The sequence below is a fragment of the Patiria miniata genome, unplaced genomic scaffold, assembly GCF_015706575.1.
Source record: "Patiria miniata isolate m_02_andy unplaced genomic scaffold, ASM1570657v1 HiC_scaffold_28, whole genome shotgun sequence".
NCBI lineage: Eukaryota > Metazoa > Echinodermata > Asteroidea > Valvatida > Asterinidae > Patiria > Patiria miniata.
Genome location: NW_024037067.1, coordinates 3,761,158 through 3,780,850, shown reverse-complemented (window position 1 = coordinate 3,780,850; position 19,693 = coordinate 3,761,158). Strand labels below are relative to the sequence as shown.

The 19,693-nt window shown below is 39.3% G+C and overlaps 2 protein-coding genes across 7 annotated transcripts; one reads left to right on the top strand and one right to left on the bottom strand.

The window, feature by feature from the left end:
* The first annotated feature begins 1,411 nt into the window (after nt 1-1,411).
* LOC119734800 (transient receptor potential cation channel subfamily A member 1-like) lies at nt 1,412-18,060 on the top strand. Of its 6 annotated transcripts, none has more exons than XM_038208362.1 (28): nt 1,412-1,713; nt 1,988-2,079; nt 2,480-3,079; nt 3,469-3,595; nt 5,369-5,547; nt 6,062-6,169; nt 6,355-6,463; nt 6,643-6,740; nt 7,081-7,253; nt 7,564-7,612; nt 7,739-8,017; nt 8,303-8,385; nt 8,709-8,870; nt 9,246-9,357; nt 9,815-9,984; nt 10,647-10,791; nt 11,278-11,376; nt 11,532-11,602; nt 11,860-12,031; nt 12,677-12,787; nt 13,133-13,299; nt 13,616-13,676; nt 13,980-14,048; nt 14,427-14,603; nt 14,829-14,897; nt 15,146-15,259; nt 15,662-15,780; nt 16,348-18,060. In XM_038208362.1, exons 3-28 carry the CDS (start codon nt 2,660-2,662, stop codon nt 16,481-16,483), a joined length of 3,579 nt encoding a protein of 1,192 aa, XP_038064290.1. In that variant the 5' UTR covers nt 1,412-1,713; nt 1,988-2,079; nt 2,480-2,659; the 3' UTR covers nt 16,484-18,060. The 6 variants fall into 6 exon arrangements, with proteins under 6 accessions (XP_038064290.1, XP_038064289.1, XP_038064293.1 ...); XM_038208361.1 differs by having other exon boundaries at nt 2,477-3,079; XM_038208365.1 differs by lacking the exon at nt 1,988-2,079 and having other exon boundaries at nt 2,626-3,079.
* Nucleotides 16,849-19,653, bottom strand: LOC119734802. Its single transcript, XM_038208367.1, has 2 exons — nt 19,192-19,653; nt 16,849-18,445 (listed from the first exon to the last, which is right to left on the bottom strand). The coding sequence occupies exons 1-2, from the start codon at nt 19,615-19,617 to the stop codon at nt 18,245-18,247; spliced, it is 627 nt and encodes a 208-aa protein (XP_038064295.1). The 5' UTR covers nt 19,618-19,653; the 3' UTR covers nt 16,849-18,244.
* Nucleotides 19,654-19,693: the final 40 nt, after the last annotated feature.

Genomic DNA, 19,693 nt, shown 5'->3' with positions numbered 1-19,693 from the left:
TGTAACAGAGGTGTATTGAATATCATCAGCAACAGTCCAACGATAAAAATAATATGATCGTAACAATGTAGTGTTTGACATGCGAAAAATACACATTGATTTTCATTCGGATTGCATTTGTCGCGCTAAAAACACTGTATTGTTACGGTGAATATTGCTTTATTTTTTGACGGTTTGTTATGAAATTAAATCTCTTAATGTGAAACATAATGACAAATCACTGGTCGAAAATTCAATTAAAAATATCTTGTATTGATGGAGTTGTTGCCCCCCAAACGAGTTTGGTGGTGGATAATTATCGAGACCACTATTTATGTGGCGCGCCCTCTATAAATAAAAGATTATCGGTGCGGATGCTGCACTATTGAACAAAAAGAACAACTCGGTTTCCGATACATAACTCAAGAAATACACGATATATTAAACTGAAATTTCGAGCACTCATTTTCCACGATGTGTAACAGAGGTGTATTGAATATCATCAGCAACAGTCCAACGATAAAAATTATATGATCGTAACAATGTAGTGTTTGACATGTGAAAAATACACATTGATTTTCATTCGGATTGCATTTGTCGCGCTAAAAACACTGTATTGTTACGGTGAATATTGCTTTATTTTTTGACGGTTTCTTATGAAATTAAATCTCCTAATGTTAAACATAATGACAAATCACTGGTCGAAAATTCAATTTAAAATATCTTGTATTTCTGGAGTTGTTGCCCCCCAAACGAGTTTGGTTGTAGATAGTTATCGAGACCACTATTTATGTGGCGCGCCCTCTACTGAAAGAATATTAAAAAGCGCGAGACCAGCCGATGCTGCACTGTTGAACTGAAATAACAACTCGTTTTTCCAACAACTCAAGAAACACCAGATGTGTTTAATTGAAATTTCGTGCACCGATTTCCCAAGATGTTTAACAGAGGTGTACTGCAATTGTTTTCCTGCGAACTTCTAGGGTTGGGCGCCCCCTCCCCCATCCAAATTCCACTAGAAAGTATTTATGTTTACCCAAATAACTTCAACTGCCAAGTTTGAAGCTGTGTGTGTTCTTTATTAACACTATTATTGAAACAAAGCAATAATCATATCGTTCCTTTTTTCAAGTTTTATACGGTGAATACATTACCAAGAGACAGTTTTTTTCGGGGAGGGGGTCTTCGTGGCCACGGGCCACCATTATGGTTTTTGATTATTCGTTAACCCAAACCAACTGACACTGACATACATTCTGTAGCGACCTTCTGCAAGATGCAATCTTTTTCTGATGGCTGGGAGCTGTTTGCAGAGTTTATATAGCCTATATATTGACGTCTTTGGATTTTAGGCCTTCTGGCCAGGGTCACCGCTTATTCATAGGGTAATGGTATACATTGTAGTGACAGTGAATACAGTATCACCAGCAGCCTCTGTGTTATATTGTGTTGGCTTATAACAGAATTTGTCAACGTAAAGCAACCTACAACATCCAGAGAGCCATATGGCAACCAACGACCACCCCCAAATATCGATTAAAACTGCTGACTACAAAGTTATCGTGGTTTTGATGAACACTATTCGAAGTTTGCTGAATATGAATGATAAGTAACAGAAGAGAAGACACAGTGAGGGCAAAAAGGAAACGAAAGTGGGGCTATGAATTCGTCGAAGACCGAGTTACAGTTTTCGTACAACAGAGAAACGGCCCGGCGTACTAGACGTCAGTAATGGTGAGTTTAAACAGCACTTTAGTTATCTTTACCGACATAACACTAAAATATAGTAAAAGAAGACGAAATGTTTCTGTTTGTCAATCAACTATTCAGTGTGGGATGTTTGCCATTCGATTTCCCTGTAAACTAGCTTATTGATTAGTGTGTTTACGCCATGGAAAGTAAGCAAACGCTTCTCTCAAGTTTATTGTTTGATAAAAAAATAATGAATAATTATAACATAGTTCAAGCCTTGAACTTTGTTCTTGTTTATGACTTTTTTTGCCGGCAGAATATCACCCTGCAAAGTGGTGTCAGTGCATGTGGCAGCCAAATACAATAGTTCAGAAATAGTCATTCAACCAGAAAGCTGAAGCGCACAAAGTAGGTCCAGTTGCTATTGGTAACTTTTATACGTACGCACTACGTGGGGCAGTATAGGACAATTCGGGTGTTTTTTTTTATTAAGGTCGTATATACACACTTCGTAGAATTAACTGGGACACATCTGTGTATGTGGATTTGTTTGTGTGAATTCGATTGGTTTCAGTACAGGTGAATCATCGACGATATTTTTTTTTGACATTTTTTTACAGTTACATAAAAAAAACCTGTTATGTTGAATTGATTTATTGCCCCACCAAACTCTCGACAAGCGGATTGGGTTTTCCGTCTCTTAATTCTGAATTCCTAAATGTGAATTTCTCCTATCATATCGTTTTAAATTTTTAAACAAAAACCCTCTGAATGTTTCATCGTCTTCTCTCATCACGCTTCCCAGCAGTAACTCTGCACTTCAAGTTGGGCAAATCAAATTGAGATTTGGCTTTGCATGCCGGAGCGCACATGATAAAACTTCTCCCCGGACTGTGGCAAGCCACGGACGGCCGTGGTACTCTGATTTGCATGCCTAATTACCTAATCTATCAGAGAATCTGGATGGACCGAACGGTATAAGCTCCCAATGTGGCAAGCTGACGGAGAGACGACCATGACGAGCCCCTCCGAGCCCCAGGCCGCACCGGCACCGGCCGGTGACGGTGACGGTGCGGATCCTCGTACGTCAAACACGGGTGTTAACCAGCGCAGGAAGGACCCTTACCGTCACATCTTGCCACAAAAGATGTCCTTCCACACCACCGGCGTCTTGGCTACCTTCCTGCGGCCACCGAGTGGCTCAGGCCGACGGACTGCTTCCGTCGCGCCGAGTGACGATCCGGCATTAACAAAAACTGGGACTCCCAAGAGAGGAAAGAGGAAATCTTCCATCCTCGTCCAGAATGACCTCCTTCGACGGATTGCTCCCTCCTCTGCGAGTAATAATCACATCTCTTTTAAGCCGGGAAAGCGGGGGTCATCAACGTTACAAGGGCATGATTTAAAGGTCAGTACATATAAAATGTGATAAAAAAAACCGAGTAAAATCCCTATATTTATAGCAACCTGGAGACAGAATCCGCCCTGTATATTTTTTTTTAGATATCATCGCAACAATATTTTTCGTGCCGATATAGAAGTTTTCCCACTGATTTCTTGCACACGTTTCTATACAAAGTATTTCCTCAAAATTGTATATTGTTTTCGAACGCAACTAGCATAAAATTTCCATTAGTTTTGTCTTGCATCGATTGACATGATGTTATAGTTTGTTTTCTTTAATTGAGATCTTCAGTCTCAATTGCCCCTTCGATCTTCATTGGATCTTCCTAAAAGGAAACAAAATATATTGTGGCCATATATTTTGCCTTTCACATGCTTCTTATATTACTGCAGATGAACTTCAGTAGGACTGCCGGTAATGACACTGACCAGTATAACGCGGATGGCTATGCGGCTCTGCACATGGCGGCTCAGAGCAACCACATAGGGTGGATGAAGGAAATCCTACAGAGTGGTGCAAGTAAGTGGCAGAACATCATGCAGGCTCTGAAAATTCAAGCTTAGGTTTTAATATAATGCAAAAGCCCACACTAGTACCTTTAGGCGGTACGGGCGCTATAATGGCGCCACGTCAGAAAACTACCATCAGAAGAAAAAAACAACGACCGTGTCCATTCGGGGCAACCGTATTGCGATGTGTGCCTAGCTGCAAGCTTGCCCGAAAGAAAATTGGGTTCACTATCCAAACAGTTTCCAAGTTGGTAAAACCTTGACGAACGATCTTGAAAGTTGTTAAATGATAACACTTATCGAAGTTATTCAAATCTCACTGACTCTTCGTTACTCGTTAGGGCAAACAACGCTACAACAATTCTCACTTCTCTTAGGCAAGTTCGTTCGTCGAGTGCTAGTGATGGGAAATTCGAAAATGAAGTTCTAAGAAATTGGGTAAACTTAACTTTGCCATGGTCTCGACGTCGGTTGACGAAGTATCAATAATGTCTTCAGTTTTTGCAGCTGCCATCTTTTCACACAACTACGTCGTCAAAACTAACCACGTACGTTGGGGTGGATGTGTCCTCTTTTGATTCTTTGAAAAAGTTTTAGCCAAGCTTGTTTCAACTTTCATTTCTCAAGTAATTTTGATACTGGCCTGGCTAGTAGATTAATGGTCAGGTAAGTATTAAAGTAAGATATAATTGTGGGTGATCACGTTTTTATTAATATATTATATGTACTCGAATTAAATCTCACCTTAGTTTGTTTATAAAAATAACATGAAATAGAAGTCAGAATTCAAAGGAAATATATGGAAATAAAAAGGATTATACCAGGTTATCGTAAGTTATGTTTTGTCAATTTGTTAGTGCCACCCCTAGTATGACAGAATAGATCAATCCTACATTATCCACCGCTGAGTAGTTGATGTCAAAAAGAGCTCGCGGTAAAAGTGCAGAAAAGATAACAAACTCGCTTTGTCACAAACTACAAGATGAAAAATGAACATTGCCACGTGCGTTTTGTTGCCATATGTCAACATGCAATACCTGAATACGGAAGTGTAGTTTCGTGCAGTCCGAAATTTTCGCAAAAAAGACGAGTTTCTGTATGTTTTTAAAACAAAGACTTACGAAATATTGTTATGTGATGATGATGGAAGAGAGGGTCATTCCACCAAGGCGTTTATTGAGGTAAAATAACAAGAAACATTTTCACCCTACTTCTTCTCAGACTCAAGGCCACCATGACCATGGCCACTGACAACGTCAATGACAATTGACATGACAGAAAGCTGTTATTGCATCACTTATTCTTTTATTTGGAGGATTCAGCATAAATTAAGGATAACCATGAAGTTTAAGACCCCGTTGTTTTTTATTCCTCACTGATGTCGAGAATAAAAATACAATGATAAAAAAGACACTTTGAGACAGGTTTTTTTTTTTTTAATTAGAGGGCAGGGTTTTTTTATTTATGAGTATTGAGGAAAATTCTGAAGTATTGTGACAACACCTGAACGCTGTACCTCACACGTCTAAAAACAATGTGGCAACACAGTCGCATTTTACAAAAGTACAAAAAGCTAGAGCTAATCTATTTAAAAAAGACTGCTTGGGGGCTTGGCAATGCTTGGGGCTGCAAAAAGCACTTTGAAAAATTTGACAATCATTTTCAAAAGTCATTTTGGAACGGAAGTAAAAAAGGTGTCCTTAACTACACGATTGTAATTAATAAGAATGAATAATTAAGAACATGCTCCCTTCTATCAATCAATCATTTTTGTTTTCTTCAGATGTGGACCTTCCTGCAGGCAACACAGGCTTCACCCCCCTCCACCTTGCTGCCCGATACCGATGCTTAGAAGCCGTCGCACTGCTGCTGAAGAGTGACGCAAGCTGCAATGCATCCACCCACCTAGGCCAGAGGCCTATCCACCTAGCTGCACGGAGGGGTCACGTTGCCATTGTCAGGGTCAGTGGCACTGATATCATTGGTTCAGGCCTGTTACCAGGGACTAGTGAAAGGGAGAAGTGTTTAGTCCTCAAAAGGGGTTGCATAACTCCACCACGGTTGAATTACGATTGCTAGTTTTATAGTCTACTAGAGTTATTGTGTCAACATTTGACTAAATATTCCATCTTCATACTGCAATAGACCCTGTGCGTGGCAGCCATTTTGGAGGTGCTTGCTTTGTTCACATATGGGTTGGTTTGACTATAAAGACCTTCTTGCATTCATTGTTATGAGTTGAAATACCTCCCCCCCCCCCCCCCACCCCCCAATAAAAAAAAACAAGACTCATTGGTCTGTTGTGGTCGGGGTGGCTTGAAAATAGTTTTACATCCCTCATAATTTAATTTGTTAAGAGGAGCGAATAATGCAGTTCATTCAATCCCTTGAAGAGAGAAGTACTGTAGAAATTGTGCCAGAGACTCTTACCCAGTTTCCATTTTCTTTTCTTCATATTTTTATTTGAACTGAGAAGGTTTTATTAGAAAATGATAAAGATCAGGTGAAGGCCGTTGACAAGGATCTGATGACTCCCCTACACATGGCCGCAATCAACGGGGACGTAGATGTCTGCCAACTGCTGGTAAGCTCATCAGTCAAAAGAGGAAAATGTTGATATGTGGAAATTTGAGGTGATATCGTGTGACATCAGTTGTGTGTGGTTCTTTTCAACCAGTATGCGCTATTAGTTGTTGGGAGATTTCATTCTGTAAGCGTACTGAATATTTACATTAATTATGTGTTTGCTTTTTTATATTTGACTCAAAGATTGATTCCGGTGTTGATATTAGAGCCAGAGATGTGAGTAACATGACAGCGTTAATGATGGCGTGTGCAACGGGACATCAAACCTTCATCCAGTGTTTGCTACAGTCAGGTAGTTTTCTTATATCCGCCTTTCAGAGTACAACAATTGAGTTATAGCTCTATGCTACAATAAAGTATGATTGATTTAAACATAGATGTGCCACATCTCATAGTAACGTTTCACATTTCATTGTCCAGAGTATTTTTTTTTTATTGGACTATAACATTTTGATCATTATGTCCCCGCAGCATCGCAGCAAGGTTTAAAGTCGCAGGATTTGCTGATGGATACAGACAACGAAATGAAAACTGTGCTGCACATTGCTGTCAGTAATGGCTACCTAGAGGTAAGTTTTGGTCTTTTGTTGCACAGTCACAGAGAGATCCTGAAATCAGATTGATTGGAGGGTTGGTGGCCTCAGGCTGTGTTTGACTAAGTGATATTTCAAAGTCTTAACATACTTAAAAAGCTGCTTTTAATTCTTGAAGTATTTAGATAATGCCCAAAATAAAGTCCAGAATCAACCCCTTATTATGTCCATGGCAGTAGAGACTCCACACTTCTTTTGGAAAAATATCATTATAGTACGTCAGCGTGACAGCGTCTGCTACGTTAGTTAAGGAAATCATTTGGGCTTGTAATGAAATATTCTAAAATTCTAAAATAACAATTTTATGATTTTTCAGTTGGCAAGATTTCTTGTGGATAGCGGGGCCGATGTGAACGCACAGAATGAACTGGGCCAAACACCCCTACATCTCACAGCAGTGGTCGGCAACACGGATATGGCCGAGTTGTTGCTAGATTTTGGAGCTAGTATCAAGAAAGGGGACAATGACCTCATGACACCTCTACACAGGTAGGAAAACGACAGTCAAGTTCAAATTTTTTTTAACAGACTTCCTTTAACCCGTTAGTCCCAGTGCTGCTCCAAACCACCCAGCCTGTGACACCCTGTACTGCCCCCAAACTATCCCAGCACCGTATAGTTTTATGGGTTCATCAGGCAATAAATACAATGTAATATAGAACGGGTGCTAAAGGGTTAAGAACCTGAAATTAAAAATCAGGTAACTTACACTGTTTTTGTGAGTTCCATAAAAAGTTCCTATCTGTTGATCATTATTAAGATCTTTTTTAATGTTCATTTTTTCTTCCCCATTTTTCAGAGCTGCAATGTACAACCGCCTTTCCATGGTTCAACTGCTGCTAGACAAAGTGAGTAGAGCCAATTTTATTTAATGCATTTTGAAGTAATTGTGGATTTGTGCATTTTCAGATTAAAACTAGTTCACTTCATTCCTTTACTCGTCCTAATATTAAAAATAACTGTTCTTGGACCAGGGAGCTAACATCAACGCCCGGGAAAAGGATGATTTCACCCCACTACTGTGTGCCTGTTGGCGTGGCCATGGCGAGATTGTCAACCTTCTGATCCGGCGAGGAGCGAACCTGCGACTGCATGACCATGAGCAGAAGACCTGCCTGCACTGGTCTGTTGAGATGGGACACGTGGAGATAGTCAAGTCACTGTTTGAGGCCGGAGGGCCGCTTATGTTAGGGTTTCAGGACAGGACGGACCAAACGGTGCTCCACTACGCTGCTGAGATTGCTAACGTAGAAGTGAGTCAACTTTTAGCATTTTCATTCTTCAGCACAAGTCTACAAATACCCTTACTTCCTCCAGTGAACTTTGTTTTTAGTTCGGGGAACACCCATGGAATCAAGCGGGGAACTGAAAACCCAATCCACATGTCAGCCTGGGTGGGAATCGAACCTGGGTCACAGCGGCACTACCGCACAAAACCAACTCCCCTGTATGTGGGTTAGACTTAAAATATGTCAGTAAGAGAAACGTGTTTGTCATCAAGAAATTTTTGTTTTTTCAATTTTCAAAACTTTTGACAGCTTTTGAATTTGCTGCTTGACAAGGGTGCTAAGGCAGACACCAGAGACATTGATGAGAAGACGCCTCTTCACATTGCCTCACAGTAAGTACATGTAGTCTGCAACTTCAGCTTGTTGGAAGATGAAAAAACAAACTGAAATTTGCTGACTTTGTAGAGGAACAATATTAAATGGAGGGGCTCAAACACAGCCCAGCTTGTCGGTCCTGATCGACCTTCAACTCAAGAATAAAAGTCAGGGTTTTTTCGCATTTTTGTATTTCATTTTTTTTTATATAAAAATATGATTAAATATCAATATTTAAATACTTGGCAAAGCCTTAGGATTTTCAAAATTAAGGCATTTGAACGTTTGGAATATCTATAGGAAAAACCATCCACAAGCAACGCGTCTCCCTTTTTCCTAGGTTTGGCCATCTCGCCTGTGTTGAGATCCTCTTGAAACACTGCCCCAATCTTCTGAATGCGGATGATGTCGACGGCATGACACCACTCTTGCTTGCCAGTCATAACGGTCATCCTAACATCGTCCGATTTCTGCTGGACACTGGCGCTGATATTGCAAGCAAGTATGTAGCTCTTGGCATGTTCAGATATGTATTTCTCCAGAGTTTAATAATGTCAAGTCCTCACTCCTCACAAGTCATCAAAAGTCCATAACCACAAGTTATAAGTAGATAAGTCAATCAACTGCAAGTAGAATGCCCCGATGCTTAGAAACAATTTTCCTTCACAATTCATATACTGTTTTGGGGGCCACGTTTCATTTATGATGCTCACCAAATTCGTTGAATATTTACTTTGAAGGACAGATAATTTGCTGTAGAACAAGGTATGGAAGGGGTCCCCTGTGAAGTTGAAACACTTGTAGAGTTCCTCAATGTCCCTGCTAAATGTATGCCTACCTCTCATAATTTCACATATTTTTGTATTCTTGCTCTCAGAAATGATGAATGGAGGACAGCTTTAGCCCTGGCTGTTAGTAGGAACCACGTGAGCAATGTGTCTGTCCTGATTGAACACAACGCAGATATCAACGCAGTGGACAGACAAAAGGTTTGGATTGTCTGTAGCTCCTTAAAGCTACAGTCCATCATTTGCAGCTATCTAAAGACATACCGTTGGAAATTTCAGACATACATGCACGCCCGGTTGCTATAATTTTTCGGATTTGAGCACGACATCGCGTAGCTGCATTCGGCTCAGTGAGAACGTATCTCAGACACTGAATTCAGGCCCAATTCAAAACATGATTCAGCAACTTTTGATTTGAAATCGAGATTCTTGAATGCTGTTTTTCTCGGAATATACAGCTGATACAGCTGGGCTGAAACTTCATCGGGTTAGTTGTCCAGCACCCTTTTTTAGATTTTGAGCAAGTTTGTTGCTTAAAATGAACAAAATGCACAAATTACAAATGATGGACTGTACCTTTAATTATAAGATTGAGAAAGCTTAAGTGTTCATTATAGAGCAATGTATTTATCATCACTTGTATTTTGTTTATTTCTAGAACACCCCCTTGCATCTAGCGTGTAACGCCGGTCACCATCCCGTCGCTCAACTTCTCCTAGCAGCCGGGGCTGACGTGACTTACTGCAACACCGTGGGGCTGTACCCCTTGGACTTGGCCATCCAGAGACAGCATACAGGGATCGCTAAGGCTATTCTCACTAGCAGAAAGTGAGTTCAAATCTTACAGGGTATTTTATTTTTTAAACACCATGCCAACGACTATGTTAAAAATCTGTCTTCTTAGACATCTTTAAAGCCTGGTTTTTCTAGTGTACAATTTAAGACCATTGCAATAACACATTACAAGGCCTGACACTATCTGTGTAATAGGAACAACTGAAGAAGTGGTTCTGCTTCTTAAACCTAGCCTGCCTGGGTATTTTTGCAAGAAACCTTTCTCAGTACTGCAAAATTCAAAGAGGCACATTCTTTGTACACAAACGTCTTCAAGTCTTTTAACAGGCATAAGATTTGTTCAGACTTTTGTCTGAATTCAGATTATAAGTACAGAAGGAAATGCATCTTTCAGACCTTTCATCCAATTTTCCGAGTTTTTTTTGTAATTGACAATCTCATTCCTGTCTTAAGCAATAATGTCAGGGCTCTACATTCCTCATCGTGTAAAATCCTTCAAAACCTGGTGGAATTTGAAGGATCTTGGAGAGTTGGTGCTACAGTGTGCATGTTTATATGATCCGGTAGAAATGTAAATTAGCATCCTGATTAACACAGAAGCCCTAAACTGGTCTTTCAACATTTGTAATTTATCTATTTTTAAGCTTCACAACAAATTAAATCACTTGACTTTTTCGTTTCTTTTGTTTGCAAAGTTGGGAGTCGGCTCTAAGCAACCATAGTGATGATGGCGTGCCACCCATGAAGAAGTTAATCAAGGATATGCCGGATGCCGCACTGCTGGTTCTAGACCACTGCGTCAAGAAATCACACAGCGATCCACACCATCCAGATTTAGAGGTAACTGCCACTGTCTGTGGAGTGCTGTGGCCTTGTAGGGCATCGGATTCGTGGTCTTCGGGTAAAGCTGCAGGTTGTGGGTTCAAGTCCAGCCTGGGGTCATGGTGCGTGTGCCCTTGGGCAAGGCACTTTTTCACTCATTGCTTCTCTCCACCCAGGAGTAAATGGGTACCTGTGAGGGCAGAGATGGTTATTGTGATTGAATTAGCTTCCTTGCGCCTAACAGGCTGCATCGAGCTGTATACTCCACAGGGAGCTGAGATGGTATTTGGAATGTTTCGTGGGCCCATTGAGCAGGGGTAATAATGATGTAGCGCCTTGAGCACCAGTCCTGGTGGATACGTGCGCTTTATAAATACCCACTGTTATTATTATTTTGATTCTGATGGCTGATAATCTGAAATGACCCATATTAATTTTTCTGCATCTGGACAACTAATCAAATGCCAACTAATCAGAGATGTTAATTGATATTCCTTTCGACAGATTACCTATGACTACAGCTACATTGATTCTGGGCCAGATAACCACCTCAGCAAAGCAAGCAATGTCAGTGGTGAAAACAAGAGGTTCTTTGGTGTGGAGGTAAGCGTTTCAAAATGTTTTTGATAATGTGCATGCAAACTAGGAATTGGGTACACATACACAATTGAGAAAGCTTTAAAAGTTCTGAATATTCCCATTTCCAGGTTTTCACACAAATGGCATTTTGAGGTTCTTTTGTTCTGGTTTGCTTTCAGACAATGGTGAAGTACAAACGTGAGAAACTGCTCAGCCATGAACTATCTCAGAGCATCCTGTCCAGGAAATGGTAGGTTTAAATTTTCTAATGATTTCATTTTTGGGGTATTTTTGTACTGTACTTTTTTGACCAGATATTCAGATTCCTACTTGAAATCAAAGCCTAAGTACTCCGACACTGTCTAGTTTCTGAGTCTCCATTCCTACTGTGTCATGCTATACAGGGCGAGTAAAAAAAAAATATTTTTTTGTTACTCACACTGTTTTTCCGGCAGCATTCTTATCATATTTGACCCACCAGCACTGCATGCTTGTTTGTTTCAATAGGTCCACATTTGCCGGAGTAATCTACATGTTAGATTTCCTGTTGTACCTCATCTATCTTGGCTGTATGGTCCACTACACAAGTTCCAGTCAGCTGATCACGTCGGAGTCACAGCTGGATAGTAAGGGATGCGTGGAAGTACAACCTAACGATACTGCGTATATCTATAATGAGGTAAGTAGTGTTCTTAATTGACTTAACAATGTGAAATGAAGACTTGAAGCACCTGGCCTCAAGTTTTGAAAGGTGACATTGTTCAGGTCCTTTTTGAAACAAGGTTTGCTTATTAAAAAACACTTCACACTTCATCGATTTCGCATTTGGTACTATGTGTTTACTTTCTTACAGTTAAGCCACTCTCCGAAAAGACGGTCAGAGCATACTAACCAGAACGTCGAGTTTATACCTCTGGTTCTTTTCAGAACATTCTCTTAAGTTTGAGAAATTTATTCGCACATGGTGTTTCCGCAAACCTTTCATTCATTAGTATCTCCACCATGCAAAGCCTCAAATCTTACTTATTAAAATAAGAGCTAAGTCTTAGAAACTTGAGAAAAATAGTTTTGAGGCTCCTGAAAATCAGACTAATCAGACTAATTTATAACATTGCTGCACATACTCACATTGGGAATTGTGCAATAATTAAAGACATTTCAACTCTGATGAATTTTGTTGCCAATATTCTGTTACATCATTTGTTTCTTTGTATTTGCATGAGTATGCCAGCAACCATTTGATAGCAGTAGAGATCTTTTAGTACGGAAGCAACTAAGAAGCTAAAACGGAACTAATTGGGGGACTTGTGGGATTTGTTTTCAGGAGGGCGTTGTCATCCGAGTTGCAGATCCCTGGTTGTGGGTTACTCAGAGTGGGATACAGATTTATTGCCTACTTCTACTCCTGGTCAAGTTGGTCCATATTTTACAAATGGTAAGTATTTAAGTCCATAAATTATGGTGAAAACTGTTCTCTTTGCCTGTGATATATTTTTTTCAACTTGTAACACTTTTGTTGAGGCTTTAATTTAAAAAAAAAATAAGAAGCGTTTTTTGTTACATCTTTAAGTTGGGAATTCCAAGAGAAAAATGAAAAATATGTCCAGTCCTACTTAGCGAAGTTGACAGTCACTGGACCACCTCAAAACACTCTGCCTGTCACAATGTTATTATTACCCCTGCTCATTTAGCCAATGAAAATATTCCAAAGACCATTTCATCTCCCTTAGCCTGACACCTTAACTAGTGTTGTCCTTCTTTTGTGCGTGTTTTCCTGTAGCGATTTGCCTTCTTTCTGGACGTTACAAACTACGTGGTGGTCACACTCTGTGCGAGTTCTCTTGTGTTTGTCTATCCACCCTTCTACCCACCTTGCGCGCTGCAATGGAACTCTGGGGCCATCGCCAACTTCCTAGCTGGAATCCACTTCATCCTCTATATACAACCGTAAGATATGCATCTGTTTCATTTACTGCTTTGTTACGAAAGGGAGAGTTGGGGGAGACCACTGGGAGAGACAATGCTGACAACGCCTGACGCTCACACAAAGACGCTACAGCTGTGTGTTCATTCAGACTAGAATTCAGTCGTGCGTACTTCGCGCCATGTGCACACGGACCAGTACGCGTATGCCGTGTGTTTTCCCCACTGGAACTCTGGAACGTGGTCAAAAGCGCCCTCTATTTTCATGCACAGAGCCCGTATTGAAAAGTCACTGAATTTGATTATTCTTCATTGTGACATTTCCCTTTTTTTCTTTCAGAATAAAGTACTTTGGGATCTATGTTGGAATGTTCTTAACTACATCCAAGTCTCTGTTGAGGGTAAGTGAAGAAATAAGTCAAGGATGCAAATTCCTCGATTTTGTGTAAAACATTGAATGAGATAAGTTTGAAACCAGTAATCTGATTGCATGGGTGTTTTAACGTGACTATTCAATTTCAATTAATTGTTTTCTTTGGAGCACTTTTTTCCCTATAAACTGTAATAATTGGCTAAAAGTTACTCTTTTATTTTTCGATTTCCCGACTTGACTTTGCTGAGTAATTCAACTGATGTCCTTTTGTTTTTTTCTAACTTATAAGTGTACCTTCTGTAGTTATTTCTATTTTTTTGTTGTCCGACAGGCTATGACGGTGTACGTGTTCTTCTTCTTTGCCTTCGGCATGGGTTTTTTCATTTGTCTTTCACGCTTGGTAAGTTTTGAAATGAATTTTCTCTCAGAACTTCATATTTATGAAACAAACTCCCAGTACTATCATATTCTTGCTGTGAAAATTGTCCATCTTCATAGTTATGGCAGTAATATTTTATAAAAGCTTGACATGTGTATGGGGTTGGGCTTTAGTTCCCCCTCCAAAAATGCCCAACTACTTCCTCCGATTTTAAAGTGAGTTGAAGTGAATCTGTTAATTGCATGGGTTTTTTTTCTTCTTCGTGAATTACAAAATATATATCATATATACAGCACTCCTCCACTTCCCTTCTACGGTTCTTTCCAATCCTCATGCATGGTTGCTGGAGTTCTTCTAGAGCAAAACCATTTTTGAAACTGTGTTTGTATTTTATTTCAGGATGCCTTCCGAACTCCAGGTGATGCACTCTTGACGACCTTAGTCATGACTTTGGGCGAAATCAGCAAGGCAGACATTTTTGACGGCGGCGTGTCCCTTGTTCCCTTCCAAAATTGCTCCTATTTTCTCTTCCTGTTGTTCCTTTTCATGATGCCCATGGTACTCACAAATCTGACGGTGAGTGGCACCAAGTGACATGGACAATGATAAATTGACAGTGACAATTTGCATTGACGATGACAAGTAACAAGAGATACTGACATTGACAGCAGTCAAGTATAATGACACAGTAGCGTAGTTTAAATACTCTCAATTCCTTGCTGACGAGCTAAAATGGCTGCCAACTTTTGATTGATTTGTCATTAATTATTCTGATAGGTAGCTCATTTCTTTCTCCAACAGATTGGTATAGCAGTGGGCGATATCAAAGCTATATTCAAGTCTGCTTATCTCAAACAGCAGCAGATAGTGGTGAGTCCCTTTAATACTGAAAATGTGAATCTTGTTAGAGGGAGGTTGTGGGTTCTACTCCAACGCGAGTCAGCCTGTGTATATGTTCTTGCATGCTCTTCTACCTTACTGAGAATACAATATGTATAAAAACTATATTGGTAAAAAGCAAAAACCAATGCAATCTTAAAGATTTCTTCCTCAATAATGCATTATTCCACCATACAGGTCATTGGTTGAAGTATATCTACACATTTTTACAAATACAGATTGACTTGATTTTGGGATACGAGACTAAACTGCCCAGGTTTTTGCAGCGAAGAATTTACAAGTCCAAAGTGACAGTTAAGCCGAATAAACAAACAAAAGAGACGTGGAAAAAGGTGAGTCAAATATACACCTGCCTGTCTGTTTGTCCATTTGTCTGTCTGTGTGTCTGTCTATTGTGAGGAGACAATGAGCTACACTCGCCTTCATAAGCTAAATGTCCATCCACACATCAACCAGGGGCAGATTATAGAAGAAATTATACAGATTTTTTTTTTATTTTGGACACTTCAATAATCGTCAACAAACTATCACTTTTGATCCCTCATTTATGAATGAATATCTTTTTAAAAGAAATCCATCTTATGCAAACAATTTTGTGTTTGTGGCGCCAAAATTGATCAAGAAGAGAAAAGCATATCAATGTCCAATAGCAAGAATAAAAATTATAACAAAAAATATATATCCACTAAAAATGTAATGTTCCTTTTCATTTATATTGTGATGACCTCTTTCAGCTCAAGCGGTTTCTGTTCGGGAATGCCTACAGCACATTTTTCACAAAGGATCAAGGATCCAAAGCCAGTAAGCCATCAATGAAAGAGATTGTCAACGAACTACGGCACAATCAAAGAAAGTAAGAACTATTGGAATGAATGCCTGTATACAAAATGTAGTAGGTCGGATGGTACATCTGTCCCAAAAACCCTAACTTGCACAATTGTTACACAGTGAGACAAATTGGAATAAGCTTGGGGAAACACAAAGTAAAAGCAACTCGCTCTGAAACAAGAACAGTGGTTCTTACAAGAAGTGGAGGTGTAAAATAACAGTTTTAATCAGCAGCTCCAACTGTCAGCCGAAATGAGCCCTACTAACCTCATCTCTAGTCCCCTAGACTGCATGTCATAAAGCAACAATAACTGGCCATTTTTCTTGCCATTGGTTAGAATGCCAGTAATTTCATTGGTTTATTTGAGCTGCCACATAATTCTTTTGTCACAAAATATTCCTGTGAACTGCTTCCCCATAAAGCATATGCAGATGCGATACCGATGGTCTAGTCAAGATAGCATCTCACTTCCCATTAATAACTTCAGATGCACTCTAGCAAAACACCCTTTTTTCTCGCTTAAATTATTCGATCATTTTAGTGGTAAAATTTGATATATAAACGCTACATAATTGAATTGATATTTTGCAGGATTCTAATGCAAGATGTGGTTCTCAAGCGACACACAGACACCTTGCGGAGAATCGCCGACAACTTTGGCATCAGTAATGAGCTGGGGGAATTATCCACATTCCAAGAGACAATGTCTGGTCTCCACTCAGATTGATAATCAGCAGGAGCGTGGCTTTTGCACAAAAATAATGCATTTGTTTGCAGTGTTTGTGTACTATATGACACAAAAATTAGTGGTGTCATGTGGTATTTAATGGGTAATTGGGATTTGTTTTTCTTTACTGTGAACATGTATATTGTTTGTGTATATTGCTCCCTGTCCATATTGAATACTCTGAAATGCCTTTATTTTTCTCATGAAAACTTATATTTTAAAGAATTTTATAGTGCAACTGCTGTTTGAAGTTAACCTTAATACTGTCTTGAGTTTTGTATATTTGCTTGTGCATTCACACAGATTTTTATTTTTGTACAATTTTTTTTTGTTATGATTAATAGAATAATCTACATCATACGTCGTTTATATTACACCACAAAAAAAGTGTTATTGCAATAGTTACACAAATACTTTATTCTGTTCACAGCTGTGATACCTCAGAAATACTGTATATAAGATTGGTTAAAGGTTGACACGGGTGGGCATGGGGGAGGTTCCAATCAGGGTTGCAGTCAAGCCGTCTCAAGTTACTGACAAGTCACCCAGTTTCTAGTCAAATGAGAAGCTGTACAATGAAATGCGGAAATGACATTCTCAACTTCTTATTTGACCTCTGATAAACTTGTGGTTGACTTGACTACAACTTTGACTCAAACACTCTCTCCTTAGATTGCTTACAAAGATAGCCTTGAGCTTCCTTGAATACTTGACAGATTGTTCAATCCACAAAAATGCTTGACCATTCAAAAGCAACATATGTGGGCTATTCTTTTAACAAAAGACATTTCCACTGAAAAAAATAATATATAATCGGTCAGCAATCAGCTGTATTAGCCAAACAAAATGTGTACATCTTTTCTCTGAAAAAAAACAACCACATACATTCTGCATTTGTGTAGTTGACGACTTCTGCATTTCATTGATTAAAAATCATGTACATGTTTTCAAATTGCAGAAAACGTCATTTAACCTATTTTATACACTTTTATGTATATTCGTTTTGCTCCTGTATTTTTACCTCGAGTGGGCATGCTTGCAAAAATATAAATCATAATTAGGTCGTCTAAAATCAAGAATTTTCAGCTCAGGAATTTCTAGTTCAGGAGGCATTATATCTTTTATACATGTTAAGCAATATATATAAAAATGACATGTTTATCTCATGTTGTACTTTTCAAACTTTGTGCGTATGATTCAGCAATTACGTATTAAATGCCCTTTGTTTTCAATAAATGGTGCTGACTGCTGACAGCCAAGAGTAATGTTAATCTCTGACCGTAGCTTGGATCAATGTTTACATCTTAGTTAACTCTGCCTACTGAGATCTGTTTTGGTAATAACACAGCTTCATATTTATATCAGAAATTCTTAGTGACTTTTGTGTCACTGGCCACCTTCTTATGTCGTTGACATTCCACTGCAAATTATCGTGTTTGAAATGTGAAGAAGAAAAAAAATCCTTTACAACATTGGGGAGATTGAATGGGTTTTGCACAGAGTAGGTATTGTTTGTCTCAATCCAATGTGGCTGATGAGGCCAGTGTTTATCTCCAGTTCCTTAGCACGGAGCCAAACAGACTATTTTGATTCCCCTTGATGGGTTGCAAGTCCATCACAGGTTAATACTGGTTCTCATTTAAAATATTCGATGGAGCACGGCCACTAAGGATAAAGTGGCTTGCCCAAGGACACAAAATATGAGCAGAAGCTGTGGTTAAGCCCTAACCACCAGGCCACACCCCTTTAAATCGGTTTGTATCAATCCTTGAGTGACTCTCGGATCATCTGCTGCTGGGCCGAGAGCTCTTCCATCTTGAGTCCGATGGATCTGGTCACAGTCTGCCTCTGTGCATCGTCCAGTTGAGACAGCAGGCGTTTGAAGTCAGCCAGTGTCTCCTCCACGGCCTGATCTGCATCCTGGAGATCTTCATTGAAGTAAACCGACCCCTTAGACTCGCGCTGTGGAGTAAAAGTGAGAATAGGGTGATTATAATTTGATTTGAGCAACTTGCATTTGAGTATGATTTCATTTAAATTTAATTCAGCCTCGCTTACTTGCTTTTCAATAACATAACTAGGAACTAACAAACTGCACAAGTACTAAAATTTGGAAATGAATTTTGTTACAAAATAGGAAAAATGTCACAGATTAAATAAATGGTTGTGCACAAGATATTCTGAGCATTGGGCATCAAAAAAAATTTCAATTTAGGCCGAGTAAAACAAAATAATAGTTTCTCGTTCAGGCTTTTCAGAAATGAAGCAGACGGGCACTTTTTTCCTTTTCTCTGAAATGGCAAAATGATTCTTCCATTTTCTCGACTCTTTTGCTGACACGAAATTGTGTTCAAAGGAGCCATAACACCTTCTATGTAGCTGCAATTTTGTTGGAAACAAATAAAAAGACAATACATGTATATTAACAATACACGTATTTGCAAAATATATTGCAAATGTATGAAGAAGAAAAAAAGGAGGCGAAGGGAAAAAAGAAGCAGGCGTGAACAAGAAACTGGTTAATTTTATTTACTGGCCATGTTGGCCTTATCATTCAACAACAATCCATCTATTTTGATCTTTTCGATGAATACATTTTTGTTGCCTTTAATTTGTTTATGCTACTGCAACAAATGTTAACTGACTAAAGAAAAGACAAGTTGACAAGTCATGGAACTTTTTTTGTTTTTGCAAGAGTCTAGTCTCACCGCATCGTCAAGAAGTTCTTTTGCTTCCATAAACCGATCTGTCAGTTTGTCCATCTCTTTTCGTAGCATGTCATCCGTAAGGCCAGTAGTCATCCATCTCTTCGAAAACACTGCGCGAGCCATTTTTGGTAGCATATGCAGAGGCCTATGGGCTCGCGCATTACTGCATGACACACCATCATGACCATGTAAACCTTGCACTTGCAGTTGCATGCGATAATGTGTTGATAACATGAACACGCGGGAATGTGTTGCGTTTGCACACTTGCTGATTCCTAATTGTCTAAAAAATCGAACCAAAGTTGGCGATTGACTTTTCCATTTATTGACTGAATAAATCTGACGCGAAAACATCCCACCCGATGTGAAACACTGAACTGAAAGATGATGGATTCTCTGAAACGAAAGTTTCATGGGCGCAGCCATCTTGGTTTAAGAGGTCACAACATTTAGTCTCTTTCAAGCAAGTACTATTTGCAACAACTTATTGAAATTATAAATG

Bases quoted from the DNA above. Each gene is read 5' to 3' on its own strand.
- LOC119734800 (XM_038208365.1), top strand. From the start codon at position 2,660: ATGTGGCAAGCTGACGGAGAGACGACCATGACGAGCCCCTCCGAGCCC. The intron at 12,032-12,676 runs GTAAGTAGTGTT...ATTTGTTTTCAG, and splicing joins CTGCGTATATCTATAATGAG to GAGGGCGTTGTCATCCGAGT. The intron at 12,788-13,132 runs GTAAGTATTTAA...GTTTTCCTGTAG, and splicing joins TGGTCCATATTTTACAAATG to CGATTTGCCTTCTTTCTGGA.
- LOC119734802 (XM_038208367.1), bottom strand. From the start codon at position 19,617: ATGGCTGCGCCCATGAAACTTTCGTTTCAGAGAATCCATCATCTTTCA. The intron at 18,446-19,191 runs GTGAGACTAGAC...TTTACTCCACAG, and splicing joins AAGAACTTCTTGACGATGCG to CGCGAGTCTAAGGGGTCGGT.